This window comes from Dipteris shenzhenensis, chromosome 12 (genome assembly GCF_047967505.1).
Source record: "Dipteris shenzhenensis isolate YYH24624 ecotype China chromosome 12, Dip_SZ_1.0, whole genome shotgun sequence".
In the NCBI taxonomy this organism is placed as follows: domain Eukaryota; kingdom Viridiplantae; phylum Streptophyta; class Polypodiopsida; order Gleicheniales; family Dipteridaceae; genus Dipteris; species Dipteris shenzhenensis.
This window is the reverse complement of record NC_141607.1, coordinates 6431429-6456939: the sequence shown is the minus strand read 5'-3', so window position 1 is coordinate 6456939 and position 25511 is coordinate 6431429. Positions and strand designations below refer to the sequence as shown.

Sequence of the window (25511 nt, the reverse complement as noted above, 5' to 3'; positions counted from 1 at the left end):
TTTCTAAAATAGTGGAAATGGATGATGCTGTTACCTTGGAGAGACCTTTTACTGATACAGAACTTGATAATGCCTTGTTCCACCTCGGCAAATACAAGTTCCCTGGCTGGGATGGCCTTACGGTGGAATTTTATATTTCTTTTTGGGATGATTTGAAAGAAGTCCTCTTGCAAATGATCAATGTTGCTTGGCAAGCAAATGAGTTACTGCACTCTTGGAAGCATGGCATAGTCAAACTTGTGCCCAAAAAACATCTGTGTGACCATATGTCAGATTGGAGGCCTATTACTTTGATGCCTGTAGTTTACAAACTCATTGCCAAAATGATTGTGTATAGGCTTCACGGGATACTAAATGCGGGCCTTCATCCTCATCAGTATGGGTTTGTGCCGCGAAGACAAATCCATGACAATATCTCCAATGCATTGACTACAATTGAATATGCTAAGTACTCGCATCAAGATGTGCTCATATTGCAGGTAGATATTGCTAAGGCATTTGACACTGTTCAATGGGATTTTATCTCTCAAATCATGATAAAGCTGGGCTTTGGTCCAAAGATAGCAAATGCAGTTTACTGGCTTTATTCTGGCTCTACTTCTCAGTGCATTCTTGGGGGTCATCTATCTCGGTCATGGACATTGGGTAGATCAGTTAGACAGGGCTGGCCTCTTAGTGCTCTCTTCTATGCCATTGCGACCCATCCCCTCTTAATGTATCTTGATCATCTTACAAATACAGGACAAATGACTGGTCTTAAAATCTCTGGGGCTGCATCTTTTTTGACACAAGCATATGCTGATGATTCCTTCTTTATGCCACAGAATTCTCCCCGAGAAGTTCACATGCGTATGACCACTCTATCATTGTATGGATTGGCAGCGGGATTGCATGTCAATTTTGACAAATCTAAATTGCTTCCCCTGAACCAATGTGACTGGCATTCTATTCTTTGGCCAGGTCAGGTGGTGCATTCCATAGATGTAGTCAGACATTTGGGATATCCTATAGGATGGCATATCACCAGGAAGCAGCAGTTAAAATGGATCTTCCAAAGACTTCAACATAAACTGCAATACTGGAAAATTTCTACTTGGGCACTTCATGTCAGGCTCAGAATAGTACAGTCCATTGTAATGTCCTATGTCCAGTTCTTTTTGCCTTTGCTGCATTGGTCCTCCAGAGATATTTCAGCCTTTATGTCTCAAGCTATGGAGATGCTATGGAAGACAAAAACTGCTGTGAAAGCATTGAGACTGATGAAGATGGAAATGGTGTGCTCTCCTAGGATGCATGGACTTAATATCCTCAATATAAGATATCATGTACTTGCAAGGAAGGCGACTATGCTCCATACTTTTTTCCGCCAACAGCAGCCATGGACTTGTATGATAGGATCCATGTGTGTCAACATGAGGACTTCTGTTTATGGTTATTGGACTACAGATCATTGGGAGGCTGTCATTGGGAGATTTGTAGGGAAGATACCTAGCTGTCCTTTCTCTACTGCTCTGATACTTGACTGGAAACAAGTACTTTCTAAGGTCAAATGGGCTCCTGACAATTGCTCGAGGACAAACTCAATGAGGAAAGAATGTATTCATTGGAGTGCCATCTTTGACATTCCACTTGCTTTACAGGAACGTGTTGGGGCATACAATCTCATGAAATTGGGAATTAGATATATACATGATGTGGTAGATAATCAGGGCTATGTCTTATCCTTTCCTCAGGCCACTGCTTCCTATGCATTGGGAATGCACTATAGATTGATATGGAAGAAAATTGCTGATTTGTTACATCCTTTTCTACCTGTTCCCCCTGTGGCTGACACAGACAATCTTATGGATTGGCAATTGCACCCCTCTGCTACATGCTCTCATCCTGTTTCTCTGCCTGCCCTGACCTCCATCAAAGCCTACAGGCTTCTTCAGCCTGCTCCATGGATTCAGCAATATGCTAATACTCTGTGGCATATCAGGAAGCCCCTCTCATGGTGGTGGAAGAATCTCCGGATATTATGAAAGTGTAAAATGCCTTTGAAACAAAGACTTTTTCTTTGGACATGCATGACAGGCACATTGTCAGTGGGAGTCACACTTGCCAAACGTCGCATTGCACCATCCACATGTTTAAGATGTCAGGCTCCTTGAGAGACTGTCCCTCATTTGCTTTGGCACTGCCCGTGTTCTAGGAACCTCCTAGGGAGAATTTCAGATCATCTTCGGCTCCGTTTCCCGAGTCACAGATTTGGGAAACATTTTTGGCTATTTGGCAGATTTATGAGGTCTTTGTCTCAATACTCACTATTTCTCTCTTGGGTGAGATATTGGGCTCTTTGGACAATCTGGAGTGAGCATAATTTGGCATACTTGGGTCGGCAGATTCACAAGTCATATGAATCTTTCCGAGCCTCATTGCGGCAATCCTTATATGATGTCTGCCATGAGGGTGATATAGATGCTTCTTGCATAGAGCTTTTCTTTTTATGTTTCTGATCTTTGGGATACTCTCCATTTTGGAGACTTCCCATCTTGTAAATTTATGAGCATATAAATACAGCACTGGATATTACTAAAAAAAAAGTGTGTGTGTAGTAGAAGCACACCTAGTGCTATGAGGTGTCTAGACCATGACATAACTGATGATGTAATGCAAAGGCCCCCACATGGGGAGGTGCCTTTGATTTGGGAGTTCCTATGATGTAGGGGCTGATTGCCGCTGGTGTAGGGGAGGTGCCTATGACCTAGGATACCTTCCTCTCCAGTCTATATAAGGGAGGTTCTCTCTTCATTTCAATACACATGCTTTTGGCTTCACTTGTGCTCTTCCTTTATGTCATCATGAATCTCTTCTATCCCACCCATCTCTTCATTTGGTATCAGAGCCCCTAGGTTCTAGAGAATCCACCTTGAAAATGCCACCTCATCATTTTCTCGACCACCTCCATTTTGAAGCTCCATCTTCCCCTCTTCTTTAAAAATTTTGCTTAGCTTTGTTCTCTCCCTCTGCTGCGCCATTTGCCAAACCCTCTGAACTGAAGTTTCCTCCCCCTAGGGCGCACCTCTGGCTCAAAGAATTTTTCGAGATTTTGTCTCTGTCGCCTGTGCCGACACGAATACAGTGCGTCGATCTGTCACAAAATTCTGCCTCTACAGTACAAATGTTGACCTGCCCTTCAAGTACAAGTTAGGCAATGCTAAGAGCTTGCTCTTGGTGAAATCTGAGCTCATTTGGTCCAGTGGTTGCTGAGCAGTTAGCAAAAGACCAATCGGAGAAGGTGCTACTGTCATGAGCAATGCTGCGCGTTTTTTTGGCAATCCTCCTATGTGAACAATCTCTGGTATAAGGTCTTCAAATGGGCATTGAAAGCCCTCTCAGTTATGCTTCATAGAGCTTGAATCAAGCCCTCCAAGTTACTCCGTTTTTCCACTACAATTTTGGGCATTTTTTGGTTATTGGATGCTTGATGCAAGCTTTGAGATGATTTATTGACAATTATGCCTAGCTCTTGTTCATCTTCCAATGCTTCATATGTGAAAGCAAAGAAGAAGAAACAAGCACCTAGATATGTCAATAGGAAGGTAACAAAACTTGTGAAGAAAAAGCCATCTGGTTATACTTATGCTAAACAACTAGGCTTTTCTGAGTTTCTCTCTAGCAATCTACATTTATATGGTGAGGGAGATTTCTTTGTTCAGCAAGATTAGTCATTTTGTAAGAGAGTAGACACTGCTTGATAAAGTAAGACCCTCTCATGGCTACCTTTAAGATAGACAAGTTCAATGGCCAAGGTTTTCACACTTGGCAAATGAAAATTAAATTTGTGCTTACGAAAGAGAATTTGTGGGACTTGATCAAGTTAGGGAATCAATCATCTCAAAAAGGTGAATCCACCACAACCAAAGGTAAAGGGAAGGCAAGTGACTCTTCTTCAACTACACCTGGAGATGCTAAAAGCATAGAGAAAGCTTATGCAATAATTGCATTAGGTTTGGGAGAAAGATTATGTGCATCATATTTCAGATTTGGAATCCCCTTTTGAGACCTGGCATAAGTTAGATGTGTTATTTGGTGCTAGCTCTCATACTTCTAAGCTGAATTGGAAAATTAAGTTCTTTGAACTTAAGATGGATGGAGACAATGTTGTAGCTCATGTTAATACTTGAGGAGTCTTGTGACACAATTGGCCTCAATCAACTCTCCAGTTACTGAAGATGATGCTATGGTTGTGCTCTTGAAGAGTATGCGTCAAGACTATGATTATGTTGTGACTACTTTGAAGAATCCTCCCCAACCCACACTGGAGGGCATCATCAGTGCTTTACAAGAGGAGGAGAGAAAAAACACTTCAAGAATAGGTAAAGTGCACATAGAAGCACTTGCAGTAAAGTTTTCATAAAAAAGCAAGTACAAGGCATACAAGCATTGTGGAAAGACCAATCATCTTTAAAAAAATTGCTACAGGATCCATCCTTGCACTTATTGTGGCAAGAACAATCATTCAGAGAAGTTTTGCAATGAGAAGAAGAAAAACATAACAAATCTAGTTGAAGAGAGAACTCCATCAACAAATGAAGAATCAAACTTTGTGGTAGAAGATAAAGACTGCTTTTTGAGCACTTTGTCTTTTGATCTTTATTTATCATCACTTGGTTAATTTTTGAGGTTCTCTGCATAGAGTAGTACTCCAAAAAGAATGTTATGTGTTTTGTCTTTTGTAAATTACCTGTGGTCACCATATGATGCAGGCCATGTGATATGTGTTTGTCTATCCCATTTTTGTAAACCTTGACCCTTGGGTACCTTTGCTAGCATGAGATCCTAGCCATAGATTTATCCTTGACCACCATGAGATGGCATGAGAAACTATGTGACTAGATGTATCCTTGGCATAGCATGAGGCAAACCCTTGAGGGGGGGTATGTTGGGATAAATGTGATCAAGGGCTTGCTCTAAGGTGCATGTGTGCATCTAGGGGAGTCACATGTGTGTGTGTGTGTAGAGTAGAAGCACACCTAGTGCTATGAGGTGTCTAGACCATGACCTAAGTGATGATGTAATGCAAAGGCCCCTATGATGTAGGGGCTGATTGCCACTGATGTAGGGGAGGTGCCTATGATCTAGGACACCCTCCTCTCCACTCTATATAAGGGAGGTTCTCCCATCATTTCAATACACATGCCTTTGGCTTCACTTGTGCTCTTCCTTTGTGTCATCATGAATCTCTTCTATCCCACCCATGTCTTCAGAGAAATGCTAGTCTGAAGGAAAGTAATGCCAGATCGTGCCCTGCTTGGCCATGGAGGATATAAAGTCCAGCTTAGGAAAGTTCCAGCATACATGAAGGGGAAAGCATGGTCTGATGGTGTAGTCCACTGCTAATACTATGGTTATGGAACAAATCGCTAATCTGTATATATATGTATATGTTGTTTTCCTCTTACGTTAGTTGTACGTTTGTAGGCTAACAGTTCATAGCTTGCTGGGCATGTGATCTCTTTTGTGCCTGACTCTTATCTCTCACCTTCTCCCTATTTACAATAAACCTTATGCAAAACAATGAAGTGCAGTGCATAGAATGAGCAATAGAGATGAATGGGTTAACAATGGCCACTCTAGAGTTGGGGTTGGATGAAGAATAGATGTCATGTGGGAATAAGAAAAACTATTCCTAACCTTATTGAGAGGAATTATGTAGTTTCTAGCATGGAAAACCCTAGCATCTGCCCTAAACTTGAACATTGACATACAACCCTTGGAGGCTCATATTTGTTCATAGTCAAATCAGAATTTTCATGTATGAGTATTATATTATAATGCTAATATGTCATTAAGCTCAATGTTGTGATGTCTAGCTAATTGCTAGGAAATTTCAAATGGTACACTCAAGAAGTATGTGACTACTGTGACCATCAACATGGATAAGAACTGCAGTTACATATAGTGCATAGCATGTGTGTCCGAATAGCACTTCAGTAGGTTGTCCAACCGGGATCCCTATCTGAGTATATTTTGCATGTGTGAGGACTGAGGTTGACCTTGCATTCTCAACACCCCCCTTGAGAAACCAGAGGATGGTGTTTGTTCCACCTTCAAGCGAATTTTATATCATGGGGTCAGATACCTTAGTCTGCTGATTTCCTCTCTATGGTGCAGACATGGCCTGGGCCATGGTTGTTGGTATGTGACAGCTTGGCACATCTCGATGGCTTGGTAGTCAAATGATATGGAGCATCACCTGATTTGAACATTGCAAACAATGAAGTGATGAGAATTCGAGTGCAAGTTAAGAGGTTTCAGAGTTTGGTAAACTTTCAAAGGTATCCTTTGACATTGTTGTGATAATGCACATTAAAAATTCGCTGGAGACACAATGTCTTTACTGGATACTGCATATACAGCATGGAAGTATATTCATTTTCCAATTTTTATATTCTGTTTTAAGAGGTTCAAAGCCAACAAAGATCCGTGCTTTTCCTGTTACTTGCTTTGACCTATATTGCAAACAGCTACCTATTGGGCAACTGTTTTAAAAGTGGCTTTCAATTAGTAACCCACCTGTCGCTTCAAAGCTTGGCCTGGATTACTCTCCAAACTATGTGAAATCAAGTCAATACTCTGATAAAGTTGTAATTATTTCTGTATCTGCTTATAGATTTTCGTAGCTTATGGTAGCAACATTCTCTTTCAGCATCTGTCCATAGTGCAGTAATCTATTAGTTGTGGATACCAGAGAGCTTTGGTTGTGGAACTGAAAATATTCTGATTTGTGATTTCCTTTATCATGGTTCTCTACCTGAGCAGGTTGACCCGTCGTACATGTGTGTCCAAACTGTCAGATTTATTTTGCAAGCAGCTGTCCGCATCCATGTGTGAGGAATATGCCTTTATGAGTCTGCAAACTCATGCTGATAAGAGAAATTATTTGCATGGTAGGGGACCTAAATAATTTATTCTCTGTCTTCCAGGGAATTAACTTATCGACTCTTAGCTTCAAAGCTTGTTTGAATTTACATTATAAGATCAGACCTGGACCACAGAAATGTGAAACTTGTCATCAACTGTGGATACCAGAGAGCCATAGTTGATCCCTTGTCAAACTGGAAGTATTCTGATTTGTGCTTTCCTTTAAGGCTTTCTACCTCAGCAGGCTGACCCGTATATACATGTGTGCATATGAAAGTCGATGCTTCTTTAGGCATGTGATCAGCAGCTCTTTTTTATGATAAGCATGTAGTGTGGATGTTATAACTTGTACCCACTCTATGCATAGAAAATTTTGGTTTGAAAAAGGAAGGCCTTTTATTAAGTGAAAACCCAACTGAGGTATTTTTTATGTTTAAGATTTCAGTCTGAGAACAAAGCTGGGCTTTTAACTGATGTCTCTGCAATGCATAGTATTGAAGATCAATCAAGCAGTTTCTTCATGTCCATTGCTAAAGCAATTATCCAAAAGCAGGTTTATTGTGGAGGATGTATTGAGGAATCAGCAACCAACCAAGAGTGCTTCGGTGATGCTGTTGCGTGGGGCGGCTGCACACTCATGTATTTGCTGGGACAGCAGCTACGCTTTGAGCTGCTGGACTTTATTTACCATGCCTTGAATGTTGCTGAAGTGGAGCTTGTATCAACACTACAAGCAACACTTGCTGACAAAATTAAACAAGTAGCACCTTCATATGCCCCGGTAAAAAAGCTGGCCATAAAGTCTTAACCATACTTTGGTAACTGCTCTGTGATATTATGCCAGTGTACGATAAGAATTGAACTATAAGAACGATATATGTCAATTCAAGATAGCTCTCATATTTTGTTTTTATTGCAGGACCTTGAGATGTTTCTGGAGAATGGTAAAAAGGTTAGGAGACTTAATTGCCATGTGTTTTCCATGTTGAAGGCATGCTTTCCATTAGAGGAGAAGCAAGCATGCATGATGAAACAAAGTGGTACTCTAGTACCCCGAATAAAATACCTAAATACTGCTTCCGCCTTCGAGACTCTCCCACTTAAAGGTCCTCTCTCTCTCTCTCTCTCTCACACACACACACACACACATTTTTTTAAGTGAAATCTTTGATTGATTATATTATATGAGTAGCAACCTCAAAACAAGGTGCTACAATTACATTAACTGGAAATTTCAGTATATGCCAAAAAGACCTCATGATCTATGCAGCGGGTCTGCAAGCAATCAAAGAAAGATTGCTATAGAGAACGCCTAAAAAGGCCAAATAGAGAGAAAGTAGGATCACCAAAGAATTTACAATTCCTATATGTCCATAAAGTCCATAGTGCCCAGTAGCGAACCCAAACGAAGAAAAGATGAAACTCCAGTCTAGATGGATGAAACCCAAATAGCCAGAAGAACTTCCCAAACGGAACAGATGGGAATCTCGCTTGCAGGCGCTGTCAAAGCAGATAAAAAAACTCACGAGAGCACGGACAATGCCAAAACAAGTGAGACACGGTCTCCGAAGAAGCGGAACATTTGTGGCAAAGTGTAGGAGCAATGTGTCGATGAGCTAATAGTTGTCCAGATGGAAACACTCCCAAAAGAACTTGCCAAAAGAAAACCTCTTGCTATCATCTTTTCCTCCACCACTTGGTTGGGCGATGCATTCACCAAACAGAATCACCTCTCTCTGAAACCCAAGGTCGAGGCAAAAGGATTTTATACAATGCAGGTTCAGTAATCTGAGAGGACAAGAAGAGGACCCTGGAGAAGTCAAAGTCCAATCTTCCAGCCGGTCCTGGAGTTCCAAAGGAGGAATCGGAACAAAAGGCGAAAGCATAGAAGTAATTTATCGCCACAAAGGATGATAATGAGAGCCCAATCCATATGTAGTGGCTGCTCTCTCTCTCTCTCTCTCTCTCTCTCTCTCTCTCTCACACACACACACACACACACTTTCTGTTTTTTAGTGAAATCTTTTATTTCTACGTGGAAAACCTCAAAAAGAGGTGAAAACCCACCAAGAAGTACAAGGTGAAATTTTACAAGTAAAACCTCAGAGAGAAAAACTCATAAGGCAACCAAGTAAAAAAATTACATATCAGTTGGAGGAGAATCCAACAAAACATGATCCATTTTCAAACTATTGGCCTGTAAAAACTGATGCAAGGGAGTGACAGCACCATCAATAAAATAGAGTTGTTTTTTCCTCTTGTGATTCTTCTTAAGATAAGCGGGTAGCCGAAACTTCTGAACCACAGGGTCAAAAATCTGTTGCAACCAAGGATGAAAGGACTCCAAAGAAAAAGGAACATCTGGATCCGAAGCTGAGAGGCTCGGTAAAGGATCATGCATCTCAACAAGTGTCTCAGTGGAAGGAACATGAAACTCCACAGTAATATCTGCATCTTTAAAAATAGTATCTGGAGCCGAAGGAGACTGTAGATGGTCTTCTAGTGCTTGCATATCATCAGAATGGTGCAACATCGAAGAAGAATCAGATCCGGAACTGATAAAACAGCAAAAGGATTCGAATCTTGAACCATCGGAGCTGCCTGAACTTTCTTCCAGACTTTCGAAGATTTGTAGCGCCTGACATCCGGTTGCTAAAAGAAGGAACAGGAACCACAAGAACCAGAGCAGGAGGAACAGAACTCATCGGAGCAGAGGTAACAGAAGAAGAAGAAGGGCATGCTCGAGCAAAATGTCCCAATTGGCGACATTTATAGCATGCATTAGGAAAAGAGGCAAAGCGGAGAGGAATCCGGAGGGGATGAGACAATCCAAAATCCACATCCAGAAACGAAGGTATCAACTGCTCCATATCCCAAAGAACACAAACCCAGATATCTCTGCTAGTGACCAAGAAATCTTGCTTAGGAATGAAAAGAACTCGGCCTAGCAGAGCTGCAAGAGAAGGAACATGCTGGAGTAGCGGGACCGGCAAGTCTTTAAGAGTCACCCATACAGGACAGAAGTGGAGAAGGGAGCGGGCTGGATCAAAAAGAGGATCCCAAGGCATAGCAACTGCAAAGTGACCTGCTCCATGAACTCCACCCAAAGTAAGCAAATGGAAAACAATGTCCACAGAGGCACAATGAGCAAAATAAAATCCCGTGTCCATGAACACAAAAGAGGTAATCTGGCCAAGACCCACAGCAGCTGAAGACCAAGCTTGCAAAGAAGCCACAGTCATGACTCTTCCCATAAAATAGAGGCACACACCAAGTTGAAAGGTCTCCGAGCTGTGACAATTTTCCTCATAGTCTGCCAAACCTCCTGCAAAGTTTTGTCTTTGCCTTTGGGTTGAGAAGTAGAGGGTGTAGAAATGGAGGCATTCCCACTCAAAACAACAAGTATCTTGCCTTTTTCTTGAGCTGCAACCACAGGCTTGACACCTTGATTTTTGACAACTGGCGAACGATTGACATCCTTATTAGGTATTTGAGCAGGCATAGCATCCAAAGGCTTCTTATGCATCACAAGAGCGCATTGAGAAGCCATATGGCCAAACTCCCTACATTCAAAACAGGCTCCTACAAACAAACCCCACTTGAGCTTATAAAAAGCAATGCCCATGTCCACATGATTCACTGTGACAGAATAAGATTCTGGAGTGGGATGATCTGTGTCTCACAAAACACAAAATCTATTTGAATTTCCATTTGGCCTGGGTGGACACACCACCTTACCCAATGATGCTGCAATTTTGGGTAGAAGTGAAGCCAAGCACTGAGGGGAATCTACTACCTCCACCCAGACTGGACAACGATGACGAATGAGAGCCTGATAGTCCTTGGTGGGTGACCAGGGGAGAACATGGACCATCTGTTGTCCGTAAAATAGCGGAGAATGCTCAAGAAGCATCTGTTTATGCATCTCATCTGTCATAATGACCTCAAAAAAACCACGAGCAGCATAATGCACTTTTCTAACAAAACAACCACCCAAAGTCCAGGTCAACCAATTGCCCGCATCCGCTGCAAGAGGCATGCGACCTGGAAAACATATAATAACTGCATGTTGGGCATATTCACGCACAGGATCGACGATGTCATCAACCTCCACCATGAGCCCAACAGTGGGAGCAGATTCCTTCCTATCTCTGCGTGTATCCTCAAAACCTTCATGCATCACATCATATACCAATTGAGCCTCGAGAGAGGCATGCATTGAGTCATCCTGACCCAAATCCTGCTTTTGTTTCTAGTGCAGCCCCCTAAAAGAAGGGAGAATTAATTACAAGATCAGAAAAGGTCATTATACAAGAGAGAAGTAAAATTGTCAATCTGATGGGCTCACAAGCAATCAAAGAAAGATTGCCTACACACATACACGCACACACTTTTTCTATATAGTGAAATCTGATATTTCTCTGTGGGAAACCTCAGAAGAGGTGAAAACCCACCATGAAGTACAAAAGTTAAAAGATTACAAGTAGGCCCCCGGAAAAAGCCAAGAGACTAAGTGCAAACTAGAAAATGGAAAAAAGATCACAAGTCACCAGGGGGAGTATCCAAAAGGATATCCTCCATGATGAGATTGTTTGCATGTAAAAACTGTTGTAGAGGAACCACACGGGGGAAATCTTTTGGCGAGCTTTTTAATGTGAGCTTTTTTACCATTTCCTTTGTTTTTGCGAGCTTTTTTTAGAAATCCATACATGTTTTTGTTATAAGAAAGATGGGGAGGTTAGAAAGAGGGGGAGAGAATATAGGATATGTTCATTTTCATAGCATGTGGGAGGGGTGGAAGAGTACTATGCACAAGGGGGGGGAGGATATGAGTGGCAGTAGGAGGCAAAAAATTATGGAAGATATGTCCATATTCAAAGTAGAAGGGAGGAACTATGGGAGATATGTACATTTTAAAAGTATATAATTTGAAACTTTTGACCTCATATTTGGATTCCTCGTCGAATTCCGGTCATTTTGAGTACCAACATGACCATATTCTGATAAAAATTGAAAAAATGGTGTTTTTGTCATTTTGGCCTGTTTTGAGTCTGCGCTGTTTGGGGCCTGTTTTGAGTCTGCGCTAGCGCCAAACAGGGCCTAGCGCAGACTCAAAACAGGCCCCAAACAGCGCAGACTCAAAACAGGCCCTAGCGCAGACTCAAAACAGGCCCCAAACAGCGCAGACTCAAAACAGGCCCCAAACAGGCCAAAATAACAAAAACACCATTTTTCCAATTTTTATCAGAATATGGTCATGTTGGTACTCAAAATGACCGGAATTCGACGAGGAATCCAAATATGAGGTCAAAAGTTTCAAATTATACACTTTGAAAATAAACAAATTTCCCACATGCTCTCCCTTCCCCTTTACATTTAGTAGATGAACATAACTTTCACATTCCTCATCCTCTCTCTCCTCCTTGCACTCCTCTTTGCATACCTTATAAGTTCCCCCTCTACGTTCTCCACTATGATAATGAATATATGTTCCAACTCCCCTCCCCTCCCTTCTCCATGCCACCTTACCCATGCGCCCGTCCCTCCCCCTTTCCTTTATCTCCCCTCCCCCCCCTCTCTCCTCTTCACTGCAACCACAACCCAAACTTTCAACCCACCTCACTCCATGACCCCCCCCCTCTCTCTCTCTTAGGTGAATGAAAAGCTCGCAATATTCATGAAAATTGAAAAAAAGCTCATGACAAAAAGCTCACCAAAAAATCACACTCGAACCACACCACCATCAATAAAGTGAAGGTGCTTTTTACCCTTGTGATTCTTCTTGAGATAAGCGGGCACTCGAAATTTTTGAATCACAAGATCAAAAACCTGCTTCAACCAGGGATGGAAAGTGTCTAGGGAAAAAGGAGAGGGAGGTGCAAGATCCGCCGGCTTGGCATCTGTATTCAATCCAGCAGAAACATCCATAGTATCAACCCCTGTCTACATTTAGTGCCAGTACACTATTATGAATTGTATCCGAAGGAGAAAGATCCACTTGTAGCTCAATAGATTGTGTCTCAATATCCGGAGAAGCCCGCTGAATGTCAATTCCAACCAAAGAGGGTTGTTGAGTTGAAGAAGGCTCTTGAGAATCAGAAGCAGTGACACCAGAAGATTGAGAAGTTTTAGGCATAGGTGTATCCAGCATTGACAGGGCCTATGACAAAGAAACCAAAGGAGAGAGTGAGATGATATCTTTTCCAAGAGGGTGTACCCATCTCCATTCTTTTCTTGTGGTCTTCAACTGTTGCATCTTGTCTAGTTGAAGAGGGATAGAAGCATGAGGAACAGAGAAAGAGCTGTTCACATTAGCAGATTGACCTGATTGCAAAGGGCAGCTCCGAGCAAAATGACCAATTTGTCTACACCTGTAGCATGCATTTGGGAAGGAAGAAAAAGATAAGGGAATGCGAAGTGGATGTGCAAGACCATAGTCTATATCCAAGCATGAAGGAACCGGCTGCTCCATATCCCATAAAATGCAAATTCGGATATCTCTACTCTGCAGAAAAAATCCAACTTGGGAAGATAAAGAACTCTCCCAAGAAGAGTTCAAGAGATGAAATAAGCGGGAGAAGAGGTACTGGCAAGGCCTTCAAAGTGACCCAGACAGGACAAAAGCGAAGGAGATTTTTATCAGGGTCAAAAAGAGGATCTTATGGCATAATATAAGCAAAGATACCAGCACCATGGATCCCTACCTTGCTGACCAAATCATATACTGTATCTGTATTAACACAACAAGCAAAATAAAAACCCTTGCCAAAACCAATAACATGCAGTGGGAAAAGATGCAAAATGTAGCCTGATGCGCATCGGATGGGCAAATCCCAAATCAAGATCCAGAGTAGATGGCACGAACTACATCATATCCCACAAAACGCAAAGGCGAACATCACGGGAAGCTTGCAAGAACTCCTGTCGTGGAACATGAAGAGGCCTTCCCAAAAGCGCTGCAAGAGTAGGAAGATGTTGAAGAAGAGGCATAGGCAGCGCTTTGAGAGTAATCCAGACCAGACAGTGAGTCAGAAGGGTATCAGAAGGATCAAAAAGTGGATCCCAGGGCATCACATAAGCAAAGAAACCAGCCCCAGGAACACCAGCACGACTGACTTGCCGCTCCACCACGTCAGTGAAACATAGGCATAATAAAACCCTTTGCCCAGAAAGACAAAGGAGGAAATACAATCCGGACCCATCGCGGCTTCAGCCCAACGACAAAGATGAGCGGTAAAAAAGAACCTTGCCCATAAAGTAGAGACAAACTCCAAACTGTTAAGCGTGTCAAAGACCTGAAACCAGAAGGGCAGAATCCATTGAACAAACAAACGGGCAACCCGATGAAGGAACATCTGTGACAGAGGCTGAACATAACTGGTGCAGAAGATCCAGCTGAAGGGAAGAAGAAGGGCCATCTGCGAGATCAAGCTTTGCCGATTTGAAAGAGGATGAAGAAGACAAAGCACCACGCTTCCGTCAAATGAAAACTCGGGCTAGAGGAACAGAGGAAGCATAAAAAACAAAAGATGTTTCGGGAGCCTGTACGCGCACACACACACTTTTTTTTTTTTGTAAAACCAAGATACTTATATTATGAAACATTCATTTACATCCAGGCAGTGCTCAAAAGAGAGCTACAGCCCTATCCATCAGAAGCAGTAAAAGAAAAGTTGAATACAAGAAACATCCAAATCTTCCTCATGTAAGGCATCATATAAAGATTGCCTTAATGAGGCTCTGAAGAACTCATAAGGATGCTGAAGGGGAGAATTCAGAAATGCTTGATTGCGCTGCAGCCAGAGGGTCCATAAGGCCCAGTATCTGATCCAGTGGAAGAAGAGAGAATACTGTGACAAAGAAGCTGATAGTTTGCCATACATCCAGAAAACCTGTAGAACCTGTGTGCTGGAAATCTGAGAGATAAAAAATAGGAGATTCTGTCTAGAAGGTCTCTGGAATATGAACAAAACCACAATAAATGCGGAATACTCTCCGATGTAAGGTGACGTCTTGGACAAAGAGGTGAAGCTATCCGTCGTTTAGCCAATTTCACTCCCACTGGAAGAATACCAACAATACATCTCCATAGAAATAGTCGTTGCTTCAATGGCATTTTCAACTTCCATATCATTTGCAATCTTTCTTTCCACCAGGCTAATGATTTGTTCAGATGCCATAGAGAATTAGTATGATGGGCAATCCAAGGAGGAGGTAATATCAATCGATAAGCCTGTATAGAAGTCAATAACTGCAAAGGCCTAGAGGAAATGCTTGGACTTGAAGCCTGAAGGTGCCAATCTTGAAGCCTGTCACTGACATTCAATGTCAGAATCGGAACCAGAGGAAGTAGGAGATCAGCAATAGCTTTCCAAATAGGTCTATGATGCATTCCCAGATTGTATTGTCGACATGCTACTGGAAAAGTGAGAATATTTCCTTGCATATCTACGACGTCATCAATGAACCGGATACCCAATTTCATAAGATTGTAAGCTCTGATGGGTTGTTGAACAGCAAGGGGAGAGGAAAACACAGCACTCCAATGAATACTTTCCAATCTGAGTGAAGAAGCTATAGAAGCAGGATGAGGAGACCATTTGATGTGAGAGAGTACTTGCTTCCAGTCCTGAATCAAGGAATTAGAAAATGGACAACCAGGGATTTTACCTTGAAATTTTCCAAGTACTACTTCCGATGGATCTACTAGCCAATGTCCATAAGCATGTGTGCTCATCTGACCACACAAAATTGCTAGCATGATAGACCAAGGCTGCTCTTTTTGAAAGAATGTCTTGAGCATAGTGATCTTTCTTGCCAACACATGATATTTGATGTTTATTATATTCAAACCACCATGCATTCTTGGTGAGCAAAGCAAGTCCATTTTGAGCAACCGTAAAGCTTTTTTATGAAGCTTAGTTTTCCAAAAAATCTCCATGGCTTGAGACATAAAAGATGTGAGATCTCGAGATGACCAATGTAATAGAGGAAGGTAGAACTGGACATAAGCTAGAACAATAGACTGGACAATTCGAAGCCGTACATGCAGAGGCCAAGTGGAGATCTTCCAATATTCTAATTTGTCCTGAATTTTGTTTGACACCCACGACATTTGTTGCTTATTGCTGATTTTCCAGCCAATAGGATAGCCCAAATGTCTTACTATATTTTCCGGATGAATAATTTGGCCTGGCCACAGGATAGCATGCCAATCACAATGCTCGAGAGGCAAGAGTTTTGATTTCTGAAAATTAATTTTAAGACCAGCTGCCAACCCAAAATCTGAAAGGGTATCCATCAAGAGGCGAATCTCCAATGGACTGTTCTTTGGCATGAAGAATGAATCATCTGCATAGGCCTGTGCAATGAAGGGTCGTGAACCAGAAATCTGAAGCCCTTCTAGCTGTCCAGTATCAACCATGTGATCCATATAAAGAAGCAAAGGATGTGAAGCGATGGCATAAAGCAACGCACTGAGAGGGCATCCCTGTCGAACTGAACGTTCGAGACTCAGAAAAATGTTTCCCTATAAAGCATTGTGCAGTGGAATTTGAGTAAAGCCAATATATGACATTAGCTAGCTTTGGCCCAAAACCAAGTTTTAGCATGATTTGAGAGACATAATCCCACTGTACTGTATCAAATGCCTTCGCCACATCCACCTGCATGACCAACACATCTTGATTTGAATATTTTGCATATTCCATTGCGATGAGAGTGTTAGAGATATTGTCACACGCGCACACACACACACACACATTTTTTGTGTGGTGAAATCTAGGTAAATTTATTTTACAATTTGCAGCCCCCTAAAAGAAGGGGGAAGTAATTACAAAATTAGAAAAGGTCATTATACAACAGATATGTAAGACTGTCAATCTGATGGGCTCGCAAGCAATCACACCCCCACACACACACACACACACACACACACACTTTTTCTTTTTGTTTTGGTAAAAGAACCTTTACATTCATAGCTGTCTCAAAGTGAGACAGCTACTACTCATACGCTAAGACGCTGAAAAGAAAACATAAGATAGCTGCTCCAATAAAGAACAGCTAGTACAAGAAAGCTAAAAACACACTTCTAGCTAGGCCACAGGAAGATCTCCTATGAAATGCACGTCCTGAAGGGAGGAACAAAAGAAGTGATAAATATCCATAGAGGAGTTGCCATAGAGCTGAGAGTTACGGGCATGGTATAAAGACTATAGTGCCCAATACCGACACCAACTGAAAAATTCAATATAGTCCGGTGTAGAGGCATATCTCCCAAACTACCAAAACTACCTGCCAAAAGCAACATGGGAAATCGAGCACGAAGATGAGTCCCCAACTTGGGAAGGCAGGCAACTGTGCAAGTCCAGAGTAAATGCATGACTATCTCCCTCGAATGTGAACAAGATGGACAATGCAAGGAAGCTATGCGCCTAAGAGCCAAAAAAACCCACCGGTAAAGCACCAACCAAACACGGCCATAAGAAAAGCCTTCATCTAAACGGGAGCTTACTATTCCAAATACAGCCAAGACAAACCTTCCACCAGGTAAGAGGTTTTTCAAGATGCCAGATAAAAAGACCACGCTCCTAAATCCATGGCTGAGGTAAAAGAAGATGACACGCTTTCTTGGCAGTGAGATCCGCAAAGGTAGAATAACCCGGAACGCCTATCTCAAATTTCCAATCCATAAGAGAATGGTCAGTAAATTAATGGGGAATAGGTTGAAAGGGAAGTAGCATGGTAGTGAGAGTACATCATATATGCTTGTGATGCATGCCCAAACAAAATTGTCTCGTGGCGTGTGGAAAAGAAAGAGTAAAACCCCTGTCATCCACCACATCATCCACTGTGGAAATACCTAATCGATGTAGAAAATAAGCCTTTCTATCAAAGACATGGCTCCATTTGAATACTTTGTGAACAGAGTGTATTTCCAGGATCCAGAGGACAGCCTAACCAATGCATAATGTTCTAGAAGGAGCTGCCAATCATGGAGCAAAAGAGTAGAAAAAGGACAACCAGGAATGGGACCATCTAGATGCCCGAAAATAACATCACATAGAGCCGCAATCCACTTTTCAAAAGTGTCAGAACGAAGTGAAGCAAACAAGGAAGAGACCATAAGTGCCCATGGCTAACGCTGCTCAAGAAAAGTAAGCAAAACAGTAGCCTTGCGAGCTATCACATGAGCGTGAATGTCCAAAATATTTAAACCCCCGTGCATTTTGGGCGAACAAACATAACTGTACTTTAGAAGCCGATGCACCTTTCGATCCATTTTAGTGCGCCAAAAGCATTCCATAGCCTTGGATATGAATTTCTCAATGTCTATAAATGACCAAGGAATCAATGGCAAGTGAAAGTGCACATATGCCATAATAATAGACTGTACTATTCGAAGACGGACATGTTAGGGCCATGTGGACAGCTTCCAATAATTTATCTCATGAAAGACCTTATGCAAAACCCATAGTCTTTCTTGTGGCAAAGAAATATACCTACTAATGGGATAAGCCCAAATGGTGCACAATCTGATCTGCCAATCACATGCATGGAGAGTGAGGAGTTTCGATTTGATAAAGGTCACCTTCAGTCGAGTTGCAAGACTAAATAAGTGAAGGGCATGTGTGTTTGTGTGTGTGTGTGTTCTTCCAAGCTAAGACAGCAAATAGAAATGGAGCAAAGAATGCCAAACCAATCAATCAGGTGCAGTCACTTGCTGGAAAAGGAAAAGATAAAGGAAAAGAGAAGATGAAGGAATCTGCGGGGATTGATCAGGATGGTTTTCAACAACCTAAGAAGGTGGTTGTATTGAAGCAACGCCCCTTTCAATCTCGTCAATGAGATGCTTCTTCTCCCTCACCAGGACAGGCTTCTACTTCAGCTCCTGTCCTTCAAAATTGGGTGGGGTATTGAAGAAAGGCATCCCCATATGTGATTCAGAAGAAGGGGAGAATGCTATGTCTTTCATGGGTCATGAAGGAATGCAGCCCATGCAGGCAGAGGCTTTGCCTCTCTGATGTCTTGTTTTATTATGATACTTTGCGGTATATAGCTCTTTCATGCCTCAAACGCTTAAGTGCTTTACATACAATGTACAGAGCCTCTGCAATGTCTCAAAGTGGAGGCTTTTATGGAATTATGTACATGAAACGCAGCCAGATATTGTTTGTTTGCAAGAGCATAATCAACACTCCATGGTTGGTCATCATGGTTATTTTGGCGGTTATGATATATATTATGCTGGTACCACTACCTACTCAGGTGTATGCATACTGGTTAGACATGAGCTGGAGCCTCAGTTAGCCTTCAATGATAGCAGTGGCAGATGGATGGTCATACAATGTAATGTCAATGGTGATATTCTTGAGTTTGCATCAGTCTATGCTTCCCAGACCTCTGCCATGAGGGCTTCATTATGGGATTCTTTATGCAAATATCCATGGAGATCCAATGCATTCATCTGTGGAGATTTTAATAATTCCCCTCTGCTAAGAGATAACACCACTTCAAGATCTCATATGCTATCATTGGAAAGGCAGAAATGGGATAGCATGCTTCTTTCTATGCAGGCTTAAGATTTATGGCTGCTTCTCCAAGGGTCGGTGTGTTTTACCCACAACAATTTGCAGATTTTAGCCCTCATCTCCTTATAGATTTCTCATTGGGCTTGTCAGATCATGCCCCATTGTGGATGAATTTGCAGCTTGGCATGCCTCTGGATGATTTGCCACCCCTTTCCAGTAGATTATTGCATGTTAATCAGGCTTATTTCCGACATCACTATTTCCAGCAAATGATCAGACTTGCAATTCATTCCTTGCCTTTGCATGCCCAGGAGGACATGAATTATGCTTGGGACAGTTTTGTCTCTCGTATGCAGAATGTCATTAGGGAGTATGGCAACTGGCATATGAGTGAATGGAGGAATGAGGTTAAATGGGCAAAAAGGACAGCACAACAATTGACTGAATTTTCTCAATTAAGGCCTCTCTCTGATTCAGAAAAGGATTCCCTTTCACATGCTCAGTTTAAATTGACTGTTAATGATCAGAGGAAATTGCACAAATGGCAGGTTAGGGCAAGAATGAAGCCCCTCATGGATAAGGGCTGCTCATCAAAAGCCTTTTTCCAGGGCTTGCATGCTACTCGAAAGAAAAACTCATGTCTAAGGGTAAGGAAGTTAGATGGCTCTTGGACGCACTCTTTCTCTGATCTCCAAGATGAATGCCAAAATTATTTCCAGAAATTGTTCTCCGCTCCTGGTTCCCCATCAAATCAAATGACTGATGCTAGGACTAAATTTCTCCAATATGTTTCTGGAATAGTGGAAATGGATGATGCTCTTACCTTGGAGAGACCTTTTATTGACACAGAACTTGATAATGCATTGTTCCACCTCAGCAAATGCAAGTCCCCTAACTGGGATGGCCTTACGGTGGAATTTTATATTTCTTTTTGGGATGATTTGAAAGAAGTTCTCTTGCAAATGATCAATGTTGCCTGGCAAGGAAAATCAGTTGCCGCACTCTTGGAAGCATGGCATAGTCAAACTTGTGCCCAAAAAACATGTGTGTGACCATATGTCAGATTGGAGGCCTATTACTTTGATGCCTGTAGTTTACAAACTCATTGCCAAAATGATTGTGCATAGGCTTCACAGGATACTGGATGCGGGACTTCATCCTCATCAGTATGGGTTTGTGCCGCGAAGACAAATCCATGACAATATATCCAATGCCTTGACTGCAATTGAATATGCTAAGTATTCGCATCAAGATGTGCTTATATTGCAGGTGGATATTGCTAAGGCATTTGACACTGTTCAATGGGATTTTATCTCTCAAATCATGACAAAGTTGGGCTTTGGTCCCAAGATGGCAAATGCAGTTTACTGGCTTTATTCTGGCTCTACTTCTCAGTGCATTCTTGGGGGTCATCTGTCTCGGTCATGGACATTGGGTCGATCAGTTAGACAGGGCTGCCCTCTTAGTGCTCTCTTCTATGCCATTGCGACCCATCCCCTTTTAATGTATCTTGATCATCTTACAAACACAGGACAGATGATTGGTCTTAAAATCCCTCGGGCTGCATCTGTTTTGGCACAACCATATGCTGATGATTCCTTCTTTATGCCACAGAATTCTCCCCGGGAAGTTCACATGCTTATGACCACTCTTTCATTGTATGGTTTGGCAGCGGGATTGCATGTCAATTTTGACAAATCTAAATTACTTCCCCTGAAACAATGTGACTGGCATTCTATTCTTTGGCCAGGTCAGGTGGTGCATTCCAAAGATGTAGTCAGGCATTTGGGATATCCCATAGGATGGCATATCACCAAGAAGCAGCAGCTAAAATGGATCTTCCAAAGACTTCAACATAAACTGGAATACTGGAAGATTTCTACTTGGCCTCTTCATGTCAGGCTCAAAATAGTACAGTCCATTGTAATGTCCTATGTCCAGTTCTATTTGCCTTTGCTGCATTGGTCCTCCAGGGATATTTCAGCCATTATGTCTCAAGCTATGGAGATGTTATGGAGGACAAAAACTGATGTGAAAGCATTGAGAGTGATGAAGATGGAAATGGTGTGCTCTCCTAGGATGCATGGTGGACTTAATGTCCCCTCAATATAAGATATCATGTACTTGCAAGGAAGGCGACTATGCTGCATACTTTTTTCCGCCAACAGCCATGGACTTGTATGCTAGCATCCATGTGTGTCAACATGAGGACTTGTGCTTACGGTCATTGGATTACTGATCATTGGGAGGTTGTCATTGGGAGATTTGTAGAGAAGATACTTGGCTGTCCTTTCTCTACTGCTCTGATACTTGACTGGAAACAAGTACTTTCTAAGGTCAAATGGGCTCCTGATAATTGCTCGGGGACAAACTCAATGAGGAAAGAAAGTATTCATTGGAGTGCCATCTTTGACATTCCACTCGCTTTACAAAAACCTGTTCGGGCATACAATCTCATGAAATTGGGAATTAGATACATATATGATGTGGTAGATGATCAGGGCTATGTCTTATCTTTTCCTCAGGCCACTGCTTCCTATGCATTGGGAATGCATCATAGGTCTATATGGAAGAAAATTGCTGATTGATTACACCTTTTCTACCCGTTCCTCCTGTGGCTAACACAGACAGGCTTACGGATTGGCAATTGCAACCCTCTGCTACATGCACTCATCTTGTTCCTCTTCCTGCCTTAACCTCCATCAAAGCCTACAGGCTTCTTCAGCCCGCCACTCCATGGATTCAGCAATATGCTAATTCTTTGTGGCATATAAGGAAGCCCCTCTCATGGTAGCGGAAGAATCTCGGGATGTTATGGAAGTGTAAAACGCCATTGAAACAAAGACTTTTTCTTTGGAGATGTATGACAAGCACATTGTCAGTGGGGGTCACACTTGCTAAACGTCGCATTGCACCATCCACATGTTTAAGATGTCAGGCTTCTTCAGAGACTGTTCTTCATTTGCTTTGGCACTGCCCGTGTTCTAGGATCCTCCTCAGGAGAATTTCAGATCATGTTCGTCTCCGTTTCCAGAGTCACAGATTTGGGAAACATTTCTGGCTCTTTGGCAGATTTATGAGGTCTTTGTCTTAATACTCACTATTTCTCTCTTGGGTGAGATATTGGGCTCTTTGGACAATCTGGAGTGAGCATAATTTGGCATACTTGGGTCGGCAGATTCACAAGTCATATGAATCTTTCCGAGCCTCATTGCGGCAATCCTTATATGATGCCTGCCATGAGGGTGATATGGATGCTTCTTACATAGAGCTTTTCTTTTAATGTTTTTGATCTTTGGGATACTCTCCATTTCGGAGACCCCCCATCATGTAAATTTATGAGCATATAAATATACTACACTGGATATTACCAAAAAAAAATGTGTGTTCTTCCGGGCCTCATTGCGGCAGTCCTTATATGATGCCACAAGTGAAGTTTAAGTCACAAGTGGAGTAAGGAGCGAATGAGTGCATGGGTTAAGAAGGGATTAGAGAAGGTATGGAACGATTAGTGGGCTTGGTATGTGGGGTGGTTAAAAAGAAAGTGTAAAGGGAAGATTTCAGGGGGGTACATAAAAGAATAATTCATAGTTAGGGAAGTATTCATGTGTGTGTGTGCGTGTGTGTGTGTATTCATGTGTAAAGAAATAAGTATATGTGTGTGTGAGATATATTTACTAATCAAATTTAATTTTTTATTTTTATTTTTGTGTGTGTGTGTGTCCCACCCCCCACCCAGAGGGTAAGACCACATGGTGGAGAGTAAGTCCACCATGTGGAACTTACTCTCCATCGACTGATAATAAGTGAATAAAAGTGGATGTGTATGATAAGTGTCAAAATGAAAAAATAATGCCAATAGTAAATGCGTAAATCACTTATGCAAAATTACTCTCCATCGACTGATAATAAGTGAATAAAAGTGGATGTGTATGATAAGTGTCAAAATGAAAAAATAATGCCAATAGTAAATGCATAAATCACTTATGCAAAATAGATATAAAAGTTAGTAAAAAATAAGGTGGATCACAACATGACTAGGGATTAGCCATGCTAAAGAATTATCCAATGGATGTGAATTAATTGTATGGCACTAGTCCAACCAAAGACTAGTTGGGAAATCAAAGTGTGTGTTTAGATTAAAAAGTCCCATCAATAATTGAGCCATACAATGAATTCCATCAATTGGATAAAAGGTTAAAAAAGAAAAACATATAAGGAAAAAATGTTTGAGACCTCTAAGTTAAAAAATGCAACTAGAGTTTGCAAAAATTTTAATCAAATTAAGAAATTTTAATAATTTTGTGTTTGACAAACCTAATATTGAAAAAAGATGTCAAATCCTCGGGCAGTCAAGATTCCGAGGTCGGGGTCCATTTACCTGCCACCTCCAAACAAATTAGGTGTTAGAACATCATAGTTACGTTTGGGTAGACAGGTAATGCATGTTTCCCCGGCTTATTATTGCTTTATCTAGGAATATAGACAACCATATGGATTCTTAGATAATTTAAAAAAAACAATTTAGCCACAAGTGAATTTTAAGTCAGAAGTGGAGTAAGGAGTGAATAAGTGCATGGGTTAAGAAGGGATTAGAGGAGGTATGGGACGATTAGTGGGCTTGGTATATGGGGTGGTTAAAAAGAAAGTGTAAAGGGAAGATTTCACGGGGCTACATAAAAGAATAATTCATAGTTAGGGAAGTATTCATGTGTGTGTGCGCGCGTCTGTGTGTGTGTATTCGTGTGTAGTGTGTGTGTGGTGTGTGTGTGTGGCGTGTGTTGGTGTGCAAGAGCGTGAGAGCGTGAGAGAGAGGGGGGTCGAGACAGACAAAGGTTCCCGCACAGTTCCCCCTTCCATCCGTACATCTGTACGGACACCGTACGCTTACCGTACGGCCGTACGGTAAGCCTCTGCTCATCCCTGCGCAGCCCTCAGCAATCCTGCTGCAGATTTCCTCGCCATCGCTATTCCCTTCTGAAGTCCCTACGTGCATCCGTACATCTACTTCCCTCCGTACGTCCGTACATCGCCATCGCTGATCCCTTCTGAAGTCCCTACGTGCATCCGTACATCCCCACTCAGTCTAGCCTCCTTGCCCTCCGTCAACATCTCTGCCACAGTCGTTTTGTTCCGTACAGCCTCTGTCCTTCTCGTCAGCAATCCATACAGTCCGTACGCTCCTGTCTGTCCGTAGTCTGTCCGTACTGTACGTACAGTCCTCATTTGTCCATACTGCTTTCCCTATTTCTCCCGTGCTGTTTGTTCTGCTCAATCCCTGCTATACAGCTCTAGTTCTCTCTGCCTCTTTATCAATCTTGCCCTGCTTAACTTCATGGAGGAACATCTCAAAAGCTATTCGCGGAAGGTCCTGTCCCAGGACTCCAAAAGACAGCAAGTTGATTTTTCCACTTCAGCCTCTGTAGATGCTCACTATGTTTTCGACATGCTCAAGGATGAATTTCATCACAGCCGAAGGAGTGGGCCAAACCTCCCCCGGCACTTAAATACAAGCTGAAGCTGCCCTCTTTGGTGGCTCCCCTCCGAAAGTTTTCTCAGCAAGCAGTTATCATTTTCTTTCCAGGGAAGCTACCTTCAGCAAATGATGTAGCTCAGTGGGTTCAGGCTTTGTTGGGAGGTTGCTTTGTTGAAGGAGTATATTTTGCTTCTCGAGGTTTTTATGAAGTGCACTTTTTGGATGCCTCATATCGTCAGCAGATATTGGAGATGTCTCCTCTTTTCTATGGCAGACAAATGGTCCATGTCATGCCATGGTCGCCAAATAAGGATTATCACGGTCTCATTCGACATCACTGCCCTGTATGGGTTGAGGTGGTAGATTTTCCAGACTATATGAGGGCTGAGTTACCAAGCTTGGCAGCTACTTTGGGGCAAGTTTTATGCCCACCCCATCCTTCGGGTAATCGAAATCGGTTTTGTGTTCTTTGGGATACAGATCACCCCACCCCTCCCTCTATTGCGGTAGAGGTGGAGGACGTCCCCTTGGGCGAAAAATATTTTGACTTGAAATGGGGAGTATTTGCAGGTGCTTGCTTCACATGTCATAAATTT

General features: G+C 42.1%; 1 protein-coding gene across 2 annotated transcripts in view; it reads left to right on the top strand.

The window, feature by feature from the left end:
• The window catches only part of PIR121 (transcription activator), a 312434-nt gene that overhangs the window by 271121 nt on the left and 15802 nt on the right, over positions 1-25511 (top strand). For both annotated transcript variants that reach the window (XM_087382159.1, XM_087382158.1), the window contains exons 29-30: positions 7463-7690; positions 7829-8015. In XM_087382159.1, the coding sequence (XP_087238285.1) occupies positions 7463-7690; positions 7829-8015 (415 nt within the window). The remainder of the gene's footprint in view (positions 1-7462; positions 7691-7828; positions 8016-25511) is intronic.